At 40.5% G+C, this 20039-nt stretch overlaps 1 protein-coding gene across 1 annotated transcript in view; it reads left to right on the top strand.

The window, feature by feature from the left end:
• The window catches only part of STK39 (serine/threonine kinase 39), a 316833-nt gene that overhangs the window by 188046 nt on the left and 108748 nt on the right, over positions 1-20039 (top strand). The window contains exons 13-14 of the mRNA XM_003133454.6: positions 5206-5268; positions 7442-7509. Of these exons, the coding sequence (XP_003133502.3) occupies positions 5206-5268; positions 7442-7509 (131 nt within the window). The remainder of the gene's footprint in view (positions 1-5205; positions 5269-7441; positions 7510-20039) is intronic.

The raw sequence follows: 20039 nt of genomic DNA, 5'->3' as shown, positions 1-20039 counted from the left end.
AATGGCACATTGAAATGCCAGAGTGTTTACATGTTAAAAAGCTTTTCAGTAATGCTCGTCATTTAAATTGCAGTGGAGTTACTTACTTGACTGTAAGTCACCAGGAGACTGGGATAGTATTTTATTTATGAGTGTGTTCCCTTAGCATCTAGTAGATGTTGTATACATGTTTGTTGGTGTCATGGGTACCCAGGCACTGAAAGTCTGACCCTAACTACACAAGTACCTGAAGAAGTAAATCATATTTATAAGTAGGTGAGAAGTGGGGAGAGGTGGGGAGATGAGAGAATGTTATATAATTGAGCTGAAGTTCAGAAGTGGTAGCCTTGGCAGTTCCACATTTAGACAAAGTGAGATGTTGCAATAAAGGAAACATTTTAGAAATGCTTAATTTGTGAGGGGCTGTTTGGCTTCCTGGAAGGAATAGAGCAGAATATCCATGTATTAGAGCACTAGTCAGATATGATGGAGAAGGCCAGGGTAGGGTAACTGCCTGAGGGACGTTGAGTAGATGTGCCTGGTACTGGGCCGTATTTGGAGATGGGAAACTCTGGTATAAACTGTAAATTTGCAAGATTATACTATCTATGTTGAGATTCATAGCCAAACTCAGTGAGAAATTGGTCCTAGTGTGCTCCTAACCTGGTATTTTAGAAATAGCTTTAGAAAGTATTAGTCACTTTCAAGTAAGTATTAATTTGTAAAAAGTAGATAATTCATGCTAATTTCATTTACTATCTTATTCCACTTGGATGGTAGGAGCCAGTACAAACTACAAAGTAATAATATACCAATAATATTAATAATGAGATTAGTTAAATTGGACAGATATTTAATCTGAAACTGATTTCTAGAGCTGCTTTAGGAACTGTGGCTTTGTGGAAATTATGCAAAAGCACAGAAGAGGGCCTACTCTCCAGAAGCTGCTCATGTCTTTTGGGGTAGAGCTTAGGGGTGGTATTTGCAAGGTCTGGCTTTCTTAGGAAGGGTTTCCCAATTGATAAAGCATCTTAACTTTTATATAAAACCTCTCAGGAATTCCTGTCGTGGCTCAGTGGTTTAAGAATCCGACTAGTATCCCTGAGGATACTGGCTCAATCTCTGGCCCCGCTCAGTGAGTTAAGGATCCGGCCTTGCAGTGAGCTGCAGTGTAGGCCACAGATGCTGTTTGGATCGGGCGTGGCTGTGGCTGAGGAATAGGCCGGTGGCTACAGCTAGCCTGAGAACTTCCATATGCAGCAGGTACAGCCCTTAAAAACAAACAAACAAAAAAACCCCTCAACTTCATCATTGATTTTTTTTTTTAATTTTTGCGATTTTATTTTATTTTATTTTCATTTTTGTGGTTTAACCTCTTTTTAGCAGTGATTTTGGAATCTGTTTTTGTAAGACTCTGAAATAAGCAGTATATGTCATCGTTTTTTAAATCAATTTTTAATACCTTAATTTTTTTAATAAAAAAGTAAAATTGATTTTAAATTCACACTTTCTTTTGGTTTCATTTAAGTGAGGGGGACATTTTACAGCAGCCCCTCCACTAGGTGGCATGAAAACATGGTTCACCATATGGCTCCACATCAGAAAAACCGAAAGCTTTAAAAATGAGGGTCCCTAGACCCAGCAAATCAAATTACAGTTTGATGTCCATGGCAACTCTGAATTTTAAAAAGCTGCTCATGTCATTTCTGATATGTAGCTTTAATCAAGGACCACTGAGAGAAAAACAAAAAACAAAAAACAAAAAAAAACACATCTGCCACTCTGAATCCAAATTCTGAACTAGAATTCAGGAAGATTGTGTGCTCCAGATTCCTGAAGGTATGTTTTAAATATCTGCCCATCAGAAGTCTCAAAAAAAAAAAAAAAGAAAGAAAAAAATCTAAAACAATGAAGACATTTCAGAAATCCCTTGGAAAAACTGTCCTCTTAAAATTACATGTAATGATGCCAGGTGGAAAGCTTTGATGACAGAAGTCCTGCAGGGCCTACAACAGGTATATTGAAGACTTTTGTTACAGGCAGTAGGCTAGGTTAATTGTTTCCCAACTCTGATATTTTGTTCTGAGAAGACATCTGGTGTGGATTTAGGTTGAGTGAATTTTACCCGAGATTAGACTCAATGTGAAAGCTTAAATTCGTTGCTTATGTTACTCACTGCTATTGCTTGATGACTGTTAAAACTGACGTTAGCTTTTTAAAATTATTTATGATGACACTGTGTTTTCTAAGCGCCTGTCAGCTCTCCTCCATGTTAATTATATCCATGTGTAGTCGAAGGGGAAGGTTTAATTTCCTCCAAATTGATTGTACTCAGCCTTCGTCATCACGGACACCCTTAGCCTGATGCTTTTATGTCACTTTTTCTAAAAAGTGTTCTTATTGCAGGTGACTAGTGTTTGCGCTAGTTGTGGTAAACTCTCGAGATCTTCTGTGTTTCTGAAAATAAGCCTTTTGTTTTGGAATCATTTTAGATTTACAGAAAATTTGTAAAGATAGTACAGAGTTCCCATACACTCCTCAGCCATGTTCTTTCGTTGTTAATTTCTTTTGTGACCCTGTGATGTTGATCACAACCCCAAATCAGCAGTGCTCTCTTACTATCTGCTCAACCTCAGACTGTGTTTTTATTTCACTGGTTTGTCCACTGACATCCTTTTTCTGTTCCAGGATCCAGTCCAGAATAATACATTGCATTTAGCCACAGTATTTTTGTTTGTTTTAGATTTGGTTTGGTTTTTAAAAAAAAAATTTTTTTTGAATATTGAAGTGCAGTTGATTTAAACTTTTGTGTTCATTTGTGCTGTAAGCAAAGTGATTCAGTTATACAAAATTGTATTATTTTTCATGTTCTTTTCCATTATGGTTTATCACAGGATGTTGACCAAAGTTCCCTGTTCTATAATAGCGGGACCCTATTGTTCATCCATTCTGCATATAATAGTTGGCATCTGCTCATCCAGAAAATGAGAAGCTGAGGTGGAGCCCTGTGGAAAGTTGGAAAGCAAATGTTGTCCCTTTCCTCTCTCCATTTTAAGATCTTTTCCTCTTTGACCTAGTCCCTGAGGCCTAGCTCCAAGGGGCCATCTAACGTTAATCTATTACTTTTCTCTCCCCCTCCTATCCAAACACCCATTCTCCCAAGTGCCCTTCTCATAGCACACTGTTTAAAAGCCCCCCCCCCCAAATTCGGTAGACAAATTTATATTATACTGCTAGTGAGTGATAGCTGCCTAATGTTTTAGCTTTCTTGTAAGGTTTTACGTTTTAAAATGTATACCCAAAAGGCATGCCCTAAACTGATAGAATGGGATTCATGATGGTGAAATTTGGCAGACGACACTTGGTTGACAGGGAAGATGTTTTGTGCAGGGAACCTCCCTCTCCACCACTCCGGAGCATCTCTGTGCATTTTCGGCACCAGTGAGAGCCAGAGGCTGGTTTCTTTGTTACATGCAGGGTTACCGCCTACACAGTGAGGCTTGAGGGTGTGTGTGGTGGTGTGTGTGTGGGGGGGGTTCCAGCCCCCTAGTCCAGTTAAATAGCTCTCCATTCCACTGATTGTCCAAGCATAAGAGAACAGGGCAGGAGATGGGGCCCCCTCAGGGAAAGGGAATTTATATTTGCTTCTCATGCCCCTCTGGTAAATGACATTAAGAATTTTCCAGATTGCCATGGTTCTTTGACTAAAGGTAGGAGATTCTGTAAGTGCTTATATGGCTTTTGGTTGTATTTCAGACTACAATGAAGAATGAACTTATTTACAAAACAGAAATAGACTCAGATATGGAAAACAAACTTAAGGTTGCCACAGGGGAAAGAGGGATAAATCAAGAATTTGGGATTAGCAGATACAAACTATTAGATATAAAATAGTTAAACAACAAGGCTCTACTATAGAGCACAGGGAACTACATTTGATATCCTGTGATAAACTGTACTGGAAAAAAAATATGTATATACTTTTAACTATATAACTGAACCACTTGGCTGTACACTGGGTAGCTAACACAACATTGTAAATCATCTATACTTCAATAAATTTTTTCTTTAATTTTTAAAAAAACATTAAAGATTATAGAAGCAGCCTGAAAGATTCTTTACAAGAAATAATTTAGGTTAGGCCAAGACTCTCTGGCTGGTCAATGAACACAATTTGTATGTTCTTCTAACATAGTCATTTCCCCCCAAAATTTTACTGTGAACATTTTTCAAAGTATGGCAGCATTAAAAGCATTTTATAGCAAATGTCCCCACAACAATCACCTGGATTCTGCTGTGACTATATTTGCATCTTATGCACAGCCGTCTATTCATTCATTGGTCCATCTTCATTTTTGGATGCATTTCAAAGTAAATTGCAGACATCAGTACATTTCTCCCTATTTCTTCATTCCAATCATAGTGGGTTTTTTTGCAGATGCACAGATTAAGAGTTTTATGTTCTTAAAAGACTCTTGCCTCAAATTTCTGATGACTTCTGATAATTTTAGAATTGATATTAAGTTTAGGAAATAATATATATATGTTTCATTCTTTGTCATTGCTGTTTCTCTTTTAGTTTGTCTTTCAAGTTTTGTTTCAACTTGAAAGGCAGAGTTGACAAAAGTAAGGCTTGAGACAAAAGTATTTCGGGTATCACATTAGGGTCAGGTTTCCAGCTTATAGAGAAAAATATACTGATCACTCCAGTTTTTCTTTTGGGGAAAATGTGTTTTTAAAATCCAGCTACCCTTATGTATTTTTGAATTCCAGGGCTGTAAATAAATTGTTCAAAGTCATGATTAAAGGGGGATGTTTTGCTAAATCTAACAGCCTTTCATTAGGGAGCCCTTGAGATGAAGTTGCAAGACAAGAAAAAATGGTCCCAAGGCATCTTTCTGTTATCAAGTTTAAAAATATCAAATAGTCTGTGCCCTTTCCTATTAGCTCGGTGGCTCTCTAAAAGCCTAAGGATCACCTGGGACACAGATCCTCTCCTGTCTCCATGAAATTCATCATAGGCTGGGTGGTTCTCAGGAATCCTTAACCTGTGTGCTAGGTGGTACCAATGCAGGTAGTCAAAGGACCACACTCTGGGAAATGGTGCTTAAAAATTACTTAAACGATTTAAGACTTTCGTCTCTGCTGAGACCTAATGTATCCACACTGACCTTAATGTCTCATTTTGGTTTCCCTAAGTGCTTATAATGATGATTCTCTTAACAGATCGCGGTGAATGCCAGTAGCATCCCAGAGCAGATTCAGTCCCTTTCTGTGCAGGACTCTCAGGTATGTTTCTCTGCCTGTCCTTTACTTTCAAGATGCTTTGAAGACAGATTTCTTTCTTTCTTTTCTTTTTTTTTTTTTCAACAAAACCCCGACATTTTAGAAAGATGGACAATATTGGGGTAGTGCTTCCACATCAGAGGCTTGTAAACTCTCTTTTTAATAGGTGTGGAGAAAAGAGCACTGTCGCTATTGACCATGATATTCAGGACGTCCAGTCTTTAAATGTTAGGTTCAAGAGCAAGAACTGATTACCAGACTGCTTCTGAAATTGCTGGTACTGTGTGAAATAAGAAAAAGAGAGAAATTACTCACCGTTTTGATAGATTTCAGCCACAAAATATTACAGTTAATTGATACTTTTCCTTTTTGCCACCAGTTGGATTTCTCTGTTTTCATAATTTTTTATCATTGAATTACCAAGGCCAATTTATCTTTGCATCTTACCTTGTAAGAATAATAGTCCAGTGACTGTGAAGTCGTATGAAAAGTTATGTGATAGAACACATGTGCCACAAGTTGTGTTGGGTGCTGATGAAGGATGCTGAGCAATCCAGGGCAGGGAATCTCGATGTAGAACCAGAGGGCAGGCCCCCATTCCAATTTTGCTGAATAATTAATAGGCAAGCCCTGGAGTTCCTGTCATGGCTCAGCAGTAATGAACCCAACTAGTATCCATGAGGAGGTGGGTTCGATCCCTGACCTTGCTCCGTGGGTTAAGGATCTGGCATTGGTATGAGCTGTGGTGTAGGTTGCAGATGCAGCTCGGATCTGGCATTGCTGTGACTGTTACGTAGGCCAGCAGCTGCAGTCCGATTCGCCCCCTAATCTGGGAACTTCCATATGCCATAACAAAAGATAACATAAACTTGCAACATCTTTCATGTTAAAAAAAGGGGGGGCAAGCCCTTTGGCTCTCAAAGTGGCTATAGCATCAAGTGTCACCAGCCTTGGGATCACATCTCCCCCATCCCAAATCTGCAGATTCTGTTTAAATTTATTTGTATTCTACCTGATTTGCATTTTATGAAACACTTGTATGCTGAGGAGACAGAGTGATGGGGTTTCATGGTTGCAGGACTAGCATTTAGTCCTTGGCCCTTATTTTATTGCTGAGGAAGCAAAGACTTGCAGAGGTGAAGTGGCTTGACCAAGGTTGCCCGTCTGTCTAGAGGCAGAGCCAGGATTCAGTGTAGGTCTGTTTACATTGTACCTGGCAGCTCTGTAAAACACCTTGAGATAAACCATAAGGGATTGTTGAATTAGATAAAAGCCAAGTTAAGAATAACAACACAAGAGTTCCCATTGTGGCTTAGTGGGTTAAGGACCTGTCATAGTCTCTGTGAGGATGCTGGTTCGATCCTTGGCCTTGCTCACTGGGTTAAGGATCTGATATTGCCACAAGATGTGGCTTGGATCTGTTGTTGCTATAGCTGTGGTGCAATTCAACCCCTAGCCCAGGAACTTCCACATGCTGCAGTTGCCGCCTTAAAAAGGGAAAAAAAGAGAGAATAACAACACAGAAGGCAAAGAGAATAAAGAAAGCAGAGGAAGGGATTGGGATGCCTAATATTGTATGCCATGATGTGGTTTAACTAATTTTCATATGTTATTTTGTTCTCCCAGGCAAGTGTTATCCCCATTTTGTAAATGAGAAAATAGGTTTGGAGAATGACCTGCATTTAGTTGTGTAACTGGTCAGTGGCAAAGCCAAGCCTTGGCCAGCATCCCTTATTTTTCTACTCCAACAGGGAGGTCTTGTGTCCAGGGATTCCTCAGATAGGGAGGGACTGTGCAAGAGAGGCATTCATGGTTGACGATCCATGTTCAAGGAAATAGGCTCTAGGTGAGAAGGCAAAAAAAGGCCCCCAGTGACCAAAGCTACTGGGTTCCTTCTTCCTCTGCATCCTGAGGTTTAAAGCATCCAACGTCCATGTGTCACCAAGGCCCAGGCAGTACAGTCCATGGCTCGGGTTACAAACTGCCCTTTTAATGGCTGAACCTTCTTTGCAGCTTATGCGAGTTGTTCATAGGGCTTATCTTATGACTGTGGCTTTCTGTATGAAACATTGGGATCCACAGTTATGAAGGACTCTTCTGAATCAAGGGCTGTGATGCATGATTTTATGCATTTGTTGCCTGGGTTTATAACAGTCTGCTGCTTTTGTTTTTAAAGGGCCTACCCAATGCCAGTGAAGACTACAGAGAAGCCTCCTGTGCCGTGAACCTCGTTTTAAGATTAAGGTAAATAGTATTGTTTTGCAATCACTTTTCCTCTAGTACAATATTCTATCTCCTTCACTAGCTTTTCATAATATTAGCATAAAATAAAATTAACTTCCTTGATTTCCCCAAATAGCCAGTGTGTGCTATATTCCCAGGACTAATTGCTCTCTTCTAATTGCTTCCTCAAGAAGAATTAACAAAGAAAAGCACCATATGAGTATATCTTCAGGCTCCGTGTGTACCCTTCATTAAGATTTGGGTTTTTGTTTTTTTTTTTCCTTTCCTTTCCTTTTCTTGGATTTTTTCTGTCTCTGTTTTTCTATTCTTTTTTTACAATGTAAGATCACAGTAAGAGATTTTTAATGAGTTTCTTTCACACTTCAGCAGTCAGCCTCTGACAGAAATAAACCATGCTTGTACGACAAGTTGCCTGTTCAGAACATTTTTCAGTGACAGGTTTGATCAGCCACTGTGGAGAAATGATAGATATATTTTGAAAGACCCCTCAGTCTTCTAGGAAATGGATACAAATACCGTGCCTGACAGTCAAGTCTTTGTAGCTAGGGAATGAAAGCTTTGTATTTCAAGGATTTTTTAAATCCAAAGTCCGCTTAATGTATATTCTTTGTTAAGAATTTAGTATCTCAAGACAAAAAAAAATTTGCTTGAATTACCTTAATTTACCAGGTCAATCAGAACAGCATCACATTTTTTAAAGGTGTTTGAAAGCAGGTTATAAATACGTCCTCTTTCGACAATTAAAAAATAAAACACATGGCTAATGGGCCTTTTTTCAGATGTATGGCTGTAAAACGTGGGTTCATTTTCAAGGTTAGTTTCCAGCCCTCTGATTTACCGTAATCTGTCAGGGTAGATTATCATCGCCATAATCACCCCTTCCTTCTGCCAATCATTTACCACCCCACAGTGCTTTTCCATATACTTACCATGGGAACCTCACAGCTCCCCTCAGTGTGATGTTCAGAACTGATTTCCAAGTCAAGGTGTGAAATTACCACAAGACTATTTTCCTTTATTTGAGAGTAGCCGTGATTGTGATTCACAATTAGTGTATTTAGCAATCTCCGAAGAATGAACTAGCCTGTTCCCTTTTTGTTTGACTTGGGAACCAGGTACTGCTTTTATTGTTCACTTGTCTGTTTCCTCAATCATTGCACCAGTATTTCTGAGAAACCGGCTCAGTGTCAGGGTAAGGTATTTGTCTTTGAGATGCAAAGGTGAGAGTACTGTCCAGTCCGCTGAGCATACATACAGTGTGGGGAGTGACCTTTAGAACATGGTCCTCCAGCCTCCTACTCAACATATGCAGAAGCCTTTTCTTTTGTGTCCTGCTGGATGTTTACCCAGCTCAGTGCATCCTTCAGTTCACCCTTTTTCCATGATCACTCTGGTGATACCGAATAGTTTTCATCCTATGTCTTCCTGAAGATTCAACCAACCCTCCTGTTGTGGGCTCAAATTCTGACCCTTAGAGCAAATATCAGACTCCCTGGAGAAATGTCTTTTGAAGAGTGTGTTAACATGCTTTTTTTTTTTTTTTGTCTTTTTGCCTTATCTAGGGCCGCTCCCATGGCATATGGTGGTTCCCAGGCTAGGGGTCGAATCGGAGCTGTAGCCACCCACCTACACCACAACCACAGCAACACGGGATCCAAGCCACATCTTCGACTTGCACCACAGCTCACAGCAACGCTGGATCCTTAACCCACTGAGCAAGGCCAGGGATTAAACCTGCAACCTCATGGTTCCTAGTCGGATTCGTTAACCACTGTGCCACGATGGGAACTCCCATGATGCATGTTTTTTGAGCATTGCTTCCAAATACTGTTTTGCTCTAGGTTCTAGGACCATGTAAAACAACTGCCTTCCCTCACTTTGCTGAGGGCATTTGTTGCCAAAAGGGTTTTCACTCTTTTCCTTTCCTGGGCAGAACAGTGGAAGTAACTTTAGCCTTGCTCCTCACAATGTAGTTCTCCATCCCCCCCTCCCAAGTCTCCTTATTTACCCTTAATGTATCCATCTATCATATACACCTACACACACACACACACACCCCTACACACACATACACCCTTTTTAGGAAATCACAGGAACATTAATTAACATTAAAGAATCTAAGAAGTTCTGCAGGAAAGGAATTAGTTTAAGACCTATTTTATCTAAGAACTCTCTTTGTGCTATCACTTTCTAGTTTAACATTGTCCGTTTTACGTGTATGATCCATATTTAAGTGTAGGAATCTGGATATGATCTGAGCAGGCTGGAGTACAGTAGGAAGAGCATGGTGATTTTTGTTCTTTTGTTTTTGTTTTTAATTCACGCTGTCTGTTTTTCCTAAGTTAGCCCATTTTCGTTGCACCTAAAGGCCACCCCCACTCCAGACAGTTCACAACTCGACTTTGCCTTTTTCAGGGGCAGCCAGCCAGTGACCACACACCTCCCCTCCAAGATTCAGGCCCTCTGTTAAAGATTTTTCACCTAATTAAACCATTCTCATCTAGACTCATCTCCCTTTTGATTAAGTCCAGATGAATTGATTTGGAACATGAATTACACCAGCAAAATCTCTTGTCCTTTGTCATATAACATACCTTAATCCCAGGAGTGACAACCCATCACATTTAAAGTTCCCTGTCACACTAGAGGAGACACTCATACGGGGCATGTACATCAAGGGGCAGGAAGGTCAGAGTCATCATAGAATTCTACCTGCCATACATGGGCACTCTAAATAAAGGGATATTTGTGCAGACCCCTGACAGAAATGCGGAATCAAGCCATGAAGTTGCTTGGCGGAAGAGCATTCTAGGCAGAGCAAATGGTGATTGTGTTGCACAAACTGTGGCAGCAGAGAGACAAGTGGCACTGCCAGGTTTATTCAGCACCAGTGTGGGCTCAGAGCTGTTTTCTCCAGAGTCTGAGTACCATGTCTTTGTCCTGGGTAGCTTTTTACAACACGGATTTCTAGGCCTTAGGGTTTTGCCTTGCAAGCAGTCTTGGCCCTCCACCTTCCTGGAGCAGACAAGGAGTTCCTGCCTAAGAAGCTGAGCAAACAAGATTACAAAAGCAAAACTGACAAGCAATGCTTGGAGCACATTTTGCAGGGTTGCTAGCAAAGACTTTAAGACATATAGTTGCTACAAGGTTACAAGAAGGGTGGTATGTGGCAAGCAAAGCTGCTGTGAGGCAGGTAGCTGCTTCCTTGGGTGCGGGGGTTGTTTTTCTAGTTAAAACTCTTAACTTCAATTGCAAAGATTCTGAGCAGGAAGCTCATCGTAGCAGTTACAGAAACAGCCAGGGAACCATTGTGGCCAGAGTGGCAGGGGATGAGTCCAAGGATTAGCAGGGGCTGAATCATGTACGGCCGTCTAGCCTGGGGTAAAGACTTTGGGTTTCACTCTTTGCAGGTAGGAAACCACGGAAGGTTTGTTAGCAGAAAATTACATGACCTGAGTTAAGTTTTTAAATAATCACTGTGATTGCTTTACAGAGACTAGACCATATAAAGATTGTTCAGGGTGAAAGTGGAGAGCCTGTTGGCAGTCTGTTATCACAGTGCAGAGAATGATGATGTGACCTGGACCAGGGCCGGGAGTAATTGACATGACAGCAATTATTGGATTCCAGATGGAAGAGAGACAACTTGAAAAATCACTCAAGGTGTGGGCCTGAAAATACGGACAGGTGGAGTTGCTATCTCCTGAGATGGGGAAGGGAGCTGGAGTTAGCAGGTTTGTACAGAAGCAAGAATTCAGTTTTAGACATGTTAAGTTTGAGTTGCCTAGTGGATATCTATGTAATTGTGTCAAGTAGACATTTGGGTACATGGGTCTGGATTTCAAAGGAGGTACATTTCTGGGCTAGAGAGATGAATTTGAGAACTGTTGGCGCATGCAGTTTTTAAAGCTATGAAATTGTATGAGCTCACCTAGGGAGTGATTGATGGTCAAGAAGAGAAGTGGTCTGTTTCACGCTCAGGAGAAGCCGTCAACAGAGGTGAGGAAAGGCTGGTGAGGTAGAGGAGAGAATGGTGGTCCCTTAAGCCAAAGAGAGGCGGTGTCGCAAGAACAGAGTGAAAAGCTGCATCAGTTGTTACAGATCAAGTGCCTGGGAACTAAGAATTCACCACTGTATTTGGCAATAGGCAGCACATTCTGAACCTTGGCAAGAGTTATTTCAGTGGACTGGCGGGGACAAAAGCCTGATAGAACTGGGTTCAGAACAGCTTGGTGAGAGGGAACCTGATACAATAAAGCTAGATGATTTGTTAGTGTGGACAACCCTTGCCAGAGATTTGCTATACAGGGGAGCAAATAGATGGGGTGGCGGTTTAATGGAATATGGCATGAAGATAAATCTTTTAAAAAATTATTTAATGAAAATAATCCAACAGAGAAGAAAAATGACATGAGAAAGGGGACAGTGGCAGCTGATGTCCTCAGATGTGGGGGGGAGAGGGGTAGTGCCCAGCCATCCATGTCCTTGTCAGCCTTAGACAGGAGAGTGGGTTAGAGCCCCCCCCCCCCCACCGTGATGAGAGGGCAGGCAGAGGTGTAAGGAGGTTGATGGACTTGAGTTTGGGCTTGTGGAAGCCTTCTTCTGTTAAGTCTGTTCTCTCAGCAAGATAAGGAGTGTCCTCACTTGAGAGTGAGGAAGGAAAAGATGGAAGGTTGGAAAAAAAGAGAGGATCAGGTGGGAGAGCTAGAGAGGAAACTCCTTGGGGGAATATGGTAGAATGGCTTTGAGCTTAGTGATTGTGAATTTAAGGCGGAGTCAGTAGCTTGGTCTCTGAAATGGACATTATCCTTATGACCCAGAATATAAACGTGCATGTGAGTGTGGTTATCATCAAAATGGAAACAGTGCATTTAAAAGACATTCCCAGAGGATTCTATGAGCACACCTCACAAACTCCAGTTTTAGAATCTCTGCTTCCATCACAAGCAAATCTGGGTCCTAGAGTTGCCCTTGGTAGTCTCCTGCTCTTTTCTGGAACCACCAGCATCCCTTATAGGTCACACCTCCTTCTCTTAGAACCTTCATGCTCTTCGAGTATCAAAAAATGTGCTGGAGTTCCCGTCGTGGCGCAGTGGTTAACGAATCCGACTAGGAACCATGAGGTCGCGGGTTCGGTCCCTGCCCTTGCTCAGTGGGTTAATGATCTGGCGTTGCCGTGAGCTGTGGTGTAGGTTGCAGACGCGGCTCGGATCCCGCGTTGCTGTGGCTCTGGCGTAGGCCGGTGGCTACAGCTCCGATTCAACCCCTAGCCTGGGAACCTCCATATGCCGCGGGAGCGGCCCAAGAAATAGCAACAACAACAACAACAACAACAACAACCACAACAAAAGACAAAAAAAGACAAAAAAAAAAAAAAAATGTGCTGTTTAGTGTTGGTCCCTGCCATACAATGTTTTCATACTTCAGTCCCTGTTTGAAATTTATTCTGGGTCACTTGGACCACCTCTGGGCCTTTACGAGTTAACTCCTGACCAACCTGTGGGAGGGGAAGCTGGAAGGTGGTTCTGTCCAGTGCGGATCAAATTTTAGAAAATCCATGTGCCCTTTTGTACCCTTATCATTCCTTTGCATCTCCACATCAAGATTCTGATCTATGTGTATGGTACATAGATAAACACACGCATTTATATGCACTCACAAACACATGCCTATCTATTTATGCACACACACAAATATACCCTCATTCTTCCCTTGCCCATCACTGGTCTAGACATCATGTGGCTGTCAGGTATTAGGAAACAGGGTGCCTGCCTTTCTCATCTCCTGAGGCCATCTGGGCGTGACGTATATGTGTATTGTGCTCCACAGGCTAGTGGGTAGACATTAGTACAGGCCAGCCTTTCATTGTCCTTAACTAAAGCTATCTGGGTGGCTGCCTTCTCCACCTCTTGGAAAGGTCACTTGACATACGCTTTATAGATCTACCTGCTAGGAATATGGCTTCATTCCCTAAGCTGAAGTGTAAACCTCACCGTCGTCCTGTGAGTAGGAAACGGGGAGATTTTATTTTTTAAACTGTCAGTTTCTCAAGAAAACACAAGTACAGTTTGGCTACAAGTAGTGTATTTATTTCTCTCTTACTTATCTTTGGTGATCATAAGCCAAAGACTGAGGAGGCAAAGCTCAGTTCCTTCTTTGAAAAAACATAATTGTTTTTTTAACTTGTTTTTAAATCTGACCTGTTTTATGTAAGGTTGGGGAAAAAGGATTAGACCTTAGAGCTCCTGAATTAAATGCCTGAAATTGTTAAAATGTAGGTGTTTCTTTTTCCATATATGTACTTTTCTGCAGATGTTCTCTGGTCCATTGTGTGCATGGTGATCTCATCAAAAAATTGAGTATTGAAAAGTCAGGTACAAGACAGGAAAGTCCTCTGAAATACATCTCAGGAGAAACATGCAAAGTGGGCCACTTCATAATTTATACACTGTCTGTAGATGTTATCACAATTCCTGGTTTGAGTTAGACAGTGGCACAAATATTTTGTCATTAGTGTATTTTTCATAAAATAGAATAGTCATGTATTCGACATAAAACATATGTTTTTCATAGTCAGGCTCAGTGATTTGGAAAAATGATAAACTTATCAGTTAAATTGTTAATTCCTTTTTATTGGATGCTGTTCATGCTTTGACAGCTCAGCCCTGTGGATTGCAGTTAGTTTTGCTGAAGGCAACTGTGACGGTTGTCACACGGATGCACTTTTATCTGTTCCATCAGTTTGCTCATAATGAATTTACTTGCTTATTATGTAGCACTATCATTAGACTTTGATGAGCCAGTTAAACCCCCTAGACAAACCCAGTAGCTTTCCTGCTTATAGGGAAAAATGATCTCTAAAATAGGATATCTACTTTAACAGAAATCCTTTAGCATGACAACATTGTCTAAGTTGACTTACTATTTTAGTTTATCTATTGAAAGATGAACTCAGGTACCGATAAAGTATAGACTTAGTTATAATTTCATAAAGAAATCTGTAGCTGTTAAAAAACAATGTTGTTCACCATTTTAGCATCAGTATGTCTGGATTCTAATTCCATGTTATCATCATTCAGGAGGGATCAGAATTCTTAAATGATTCTCTAGCCTGTAAAATCGGGTTAATTGCATAATTCTTACTAGTCAAGTGGTTGGGAGGCTTGATTAATTTTCCTCCAAAAGGTTAACTAGTGTAGGCATAGTGTCCAATTGTGGCAGTGCTTTTTAGTACATGCTCTTTTTTTTTTTCCTCTCAACAAACCACTTATTTATGGCTTGCTTTGTGCAAGGCTTTGTTGAAAATCCGAAGATGAATATGACAGGGTTTCTGCACTCAAAGAGCTTACCATGTAGGCGGATAGATCAGGCCCTGCGCAAATGACTCTAACACAAGAGAAAAGTGATAAATGCAATAAGAAGACAGATGAAAAGAAGAGCTATGGGTAGTTAAAGGAAGGTGAGAGCCTTTTTGTCTGAGTGTTACCTTTGGGTTACTTGTTCCCATAGTAACCAGTGTTTATTTTTTTTTTCAATATCCACGTTTTGAGAAGAGTACTGGTGAGATTGAATCCAGGTTCAGTGTCAGGCTGTGGTCTTTGGTTAAGGACCTTATCAGATTTAAATTATTTCTGACAAGACTATGTTTTTTCAGTAGAGTGGTATGTATTATTATGGAGGCACCAAGTTATTAGAAATACTGTTCTTTAATATGAAAAATATTTAGCATTTTATCTAACATTTTGGTATGTTCTCCTCTCGTAATTAACTTTCCTCTGAGAATTAGAGCCACTCTTGCACATCTTAGCACATCTTAGCTGTATCGTAAACGAGGTCCTTCTGAAAGATGAAGTTTCTAGTATCGACCAGGCTCCACGATGAGCACTGTGTGTCCTTTGTTGTGTTCAATCATCACAAAACCTCCACAACATTGGTACTGTTGTTGCTGACATTTCACAGGTGAGAGATTAAGTGTAAAGTCACAGGGTTAGTTGTCCAGTACCTTACAGCTCAGATGAAGCAGGAGCAGGACTTGAGCCAGTGTCCCTTGAACACCTAGTCCTTGCTCTTCTCCACTTGACCCTGCGTCTATGCTCTTTTTGGTTCTATTTTGAATGCCGTTAGACCCTTGTGTGCTTTTCAGGATTGTTACATGTACCTGTCTTCTCATTGACATTTTACCTGAGTATTCTTCTAACGTTGTTTCCTGATAAACTCATCATTAAATATTGTGACAAGGGAGTTCCTGTCATGGCTCAGCAGAAACTAAATTGACTAGGAACCATGAGGTTGTGGGTTCGATCCCTGGCCTCACTCAGTGGGTTAAAGATCCTGCATTGTTGTGGCTGTGGCATAGGCTAGCAGCTGTTGCTCCGATTCAGCCCCTAGACTGGGAACCTCCATGTGCTACGGGTGCGGCCCTAGAAAAAGTTGTGACAGGAATACCTGAGACTATTTTGCAGGAGACACTAAAGATGATGATGAAAAGAGCAGTCTGCATCTGTTGCATCTTACAGTTTTAAAAGCACCATTCACATCACTTGCTTGATTTAAATTCTTTCTTTCATCTGATGTTTGCTACTCACAGGTGAAAATGAAAGATCAGAGATGTTAAGAAGCTTTCCTACAGTCACGGAGCTAGTACATTTAGACTGGAGACTGTGCCTTCTAGTGTTAATCCAGTGTTATTGATGGTCTGGTATAGGGGGTGGTGCAGGGTGTAGGTCTTTTGTATATACAAACTCCTTCTACTGGTAAATTTGCTAAGAAAAGGAAGATTTGTGTTGAGAAAAATTTGGTAATGTAAGGAAAGCAAAATAGAAGAATGAAAAACCATTCATAATGAGATAATGCCATTTATTTTTTCTGGCAATGGAGCAAGAAGATGTTTGTGAGTACAAATACCTTCTAGCAATAGGGAATGTATTGAATTCTTTATTTTCAAGCAATGTATGGTCATCTTAGAAATTGAGTAAGTCAAAGTAGATTAAAAGAAAACAAGATATAAAATCTTACATAATCCTCTTACCTAAAATTACATCATTATTAGCCTCTTGATAAATATTTTTCTACTCTTTTCTAGACCTGTGTTAAATTTTTTTTTTCCTTTCTGTTTTTGGCTGCTCCTGTAGCATGTGGAAATTCCTGGGTTAGGGATTGAACCAGAGTCACAGCAGTAGTGACAGTCCCAGATCCTTAACCTACTGCACCACAAGGGAACTCCTATACTTGTGTTAATTTATATATTTTTTTTAATATCATTGTGTAAATATTTCATATAGCACAGTGTTTTATAATCTGTTTGGTAGTGTCTTTGATGTCCTTTTATATCTACGAGTATAAATCTACACAGTTCTTTGAAGTGGCTGCCTTATATTTTGGCTGAATGTGCCAAAACATATTCCTTGAGAAGTATTATTTGATATTTATGAAGTTCCCAGCTTTTCAGTGTGGCAGTATATAATAGCTTACATGTGCAAAAATGATGTGTAAAAACTGCCCAGTAGAAAAATCTCCTGTAGCACTGGATTATGACCTTGCTGAAATGCTCTCAGACTTTGAGAAACGTGGAGATGTGTCACTGAGTAAGCCCACTGTCAAAGCACATGGGGATTGTAGGAGCTCGTTGTGGCTCTTGGATCAGCAGAAGACTTCAGTCTCTGTAGCAGCTGACACTGCTTCCTTACTCTTTCTTAGGGCTGAGTTCTTAGAGCAGATTTTAATCAAGGCACTGCACTGAGAAGCCAGGAAAAGGAAGTGATTCCTAAGCATAACATGCCTCCAATGGTAGAACACAAACATGGGGTTTCCTTTTGCAGCTGTTCTTTTGGGGTCTTCCCCCTTGTGCATATCCTTTAAGAAACCTTCTCTTGGCTGCTGTGAGCAGGCTGGGGTTAGAGGAAGTTACATGAGTGGGACGTAACTGTTGGGGGGACAAGAGATTTCCTTTTTTCTCCCAGAGCCTCTCACAATACCTAGCATGTCATAGACTCGTTTTTTTTTTTTTTTTTTTAATTTTATTGTACTTGATGTACAATGTTCTGTCAATTTCTGCTCTACAGCAAAACGATCCAATTACACATTTATATACATTCTTTTTCTCACATTATCCTCCATCATGTTCCATCCCAAGTGCTTAGATAGGGTTCCCTGTGCTATGGAGCAGCATGTCACAGACTATTAATACATGTGTGTTACACAAGTGCCAGCTGAATGATTATTAATTAAAGGCATTTTTCACAAACTTTTAATATCAAGATGTCTCCCAAGATTGTATGTATTATTTATTTTTTGCAGCTGAAGATGTTATAGTAGAACAATAGTTTTTGATGTCAGTGGAAGTGTGTACAAAAATACTTCTCTACTAGATTCCTCTACAGAAATTCCCAAGCAAGGTAATACTTTGTGTATAATCTCATTTTATTTTTTAAAATACATATGGACTCCGTGCTGTAAGAATTGTGAGATGGCTTCTGTGGCAGAGGTATAAAAAAAATCCTGCTGAACAAGGATCCTCACAGCAGTGTCCCTGCCCTTCCAATATGTCCAGCTTGGTTTACTTCCTCTAGGCTTGTCACCAGGATCCCTTGGCCGTACCTGCCTCTGGGTCTCAGGACCAGGTCTCAACATGCAAGTTTTGATATGTCAGTGTGATAGGCCCCTCCCTTTAGATCCCTCTCTGATGGAAGATTCCATAGGAAAAAGTGTTCCTGACCCCTGCAGGCAGCTTATAGGAGGCAGCAGGTGTGCCTCTGATGCTCTCCCACGACAGCAGCTCTGATGCAGAATGTTTGCAGGGGAGTCCTCATCTAATCGCAGAAGGGCAGTGAATTGTGCAGTGTCACTTGACCAGTCGTCGTCAGGGCCAGGAATAGAACCCCAAAATCAACCTGTAGAGGGGTAACCTCCTTGCCAACCTCTCTCTCATTGTAAGCTCTACAGTGCTCTGACCAGCAGTCAGTCTTACTTGCCGGACCAATTGTTTGGCTGCATTTCTGAGACATCACATCTTCCCTGAACTCTTGCTTCTTTCTTGTACACTTTTTAAATGTCATTGCACTGAGAGGCCAGAAGAGAAAATGCCTTAAAAATAAAGAGTGGACATCTCAGGTTTTGGTGGCATTTAAGTCGATGTTAATTATGTGCCACCTTGCCTGGTAATAGCCCAGAATTTTAGCAAACGCCTGAGAATGTTAAATTATCCTTTCTGTCCCTGTGCAAAGGCTGTCTGTCTTATCCTTTTTTATATTCCACCTTTCCTAGCTGCTTATGAGGTAACCTGCTGCTTTTAGCCTTCTAGAAATTTTCTCCAGTTTTATCAGGGAAGGTTGTCTCTTAGGACTCATCCTCTTGATCAGAGCGGAATAATTCTGAGGTCTGTTTGCAAAGTTATTTCAGTTCTCAGTTACCACATCCCTGGAGATAATGAGTGGTAAGATTTCTTTCTTGAAATGTTGGAGTCTTGGAAAGGTAACAAGCATATTTCAGTTTGGAAGCTTTCTTTGCATTAACTTTTCTTTCCCTGTTGAAACCAGACTCTCTGGAAGATACTTTCAACTTTATTTTGCAATTCCCAGAGTGCTGGAAAACTTGGGCCTCCTTGGTAAAATTCACAGAGTTCTTAACTGGTGGTATAGTTGGAAATTTCTGCTGCGCAGTGAATTTCATTGGTTGGTCTTTGTATTTTCTATCACTGCTGAAATAAATTACTGCAAACCTAGAGACTTAAAACAGCACACATTGATTATCTTAATAGTTCTGTAAGTCAGAAGTCTACATGGGTCTCATTGAGTTAAATCAAGATGTCAGAAGGGCTGAGTCCTTTCAGGAGCATCTAGAGAGGAATCTGTTTCCTTAATTTTTTTTTTTAAAGACTTCATTTTTTTTTTTTTTAGAGCAGTTTTAGGTTCAGAACAAAATTAAGAGGAAGGGAGGGAGGTTTCCCATTTACCCGTTCCCCACACATGCATAGATAGATGCTTTCACTATCTACACCCTCAACAGTGTGATAACATTTGTTACAGTCTGAGAACCTATGTTGACAAGTCCTTATTCTTCAAAGTCCATAGTTTATATTACAGCTCACGCTTAGTGTTGTACATTCTATGAGTTTGGGGGAATGTATAATGACATGCATCCACCATGATAGCATCATATAGGGTGTTTTCATTACCCCCAATTCTCTGTGCTCTGCCTGTTAAGCCCCTCCCTCCCCCTCACACACACCCCTGGTTTTTTTTGTTTTTTGTTTTTAATGTTTCCATAGTGTTTGCTTTGCCCAGAATGCCATGTAGTTGGAATGTGCGTTTAAGGTTCCTTCTTGTCTTTTCATAACTTGATAGCTCATTTCTTAATCGCTTATTATGAGTACTGTACATTTCTGTATGTCTCATATTTGGTTTGTCCATTCACTTATTAAAGGACATCTTGGCTTCCAAGTTTTGGCAATTACGAATAAATTATCTGTGTGCACATTTTTGTGTAGGCATAAATTTTTAATTCCTTTGGGTGAAAACCAAGGAGCATTGTTG

The sequence above is a fragment of the Sus scrofa genome, chromosome 15 (genome assembly GCF_000003025.6).
Source record: "Sus scrofa isolate TJ Tabasco breed Duroc chromosome 15, Sscrofa11.1, whole genome shotgun sequence".
NCBI classification, from domain to species: Eukaryota; Metazoa; Chordata; class Mammalia; order Artiodactyla; family Suidae; genus Sus; species Sus scrofa.
This window is presented reverse-complemented; position numbering and strand designations above follow the sequence as displayed.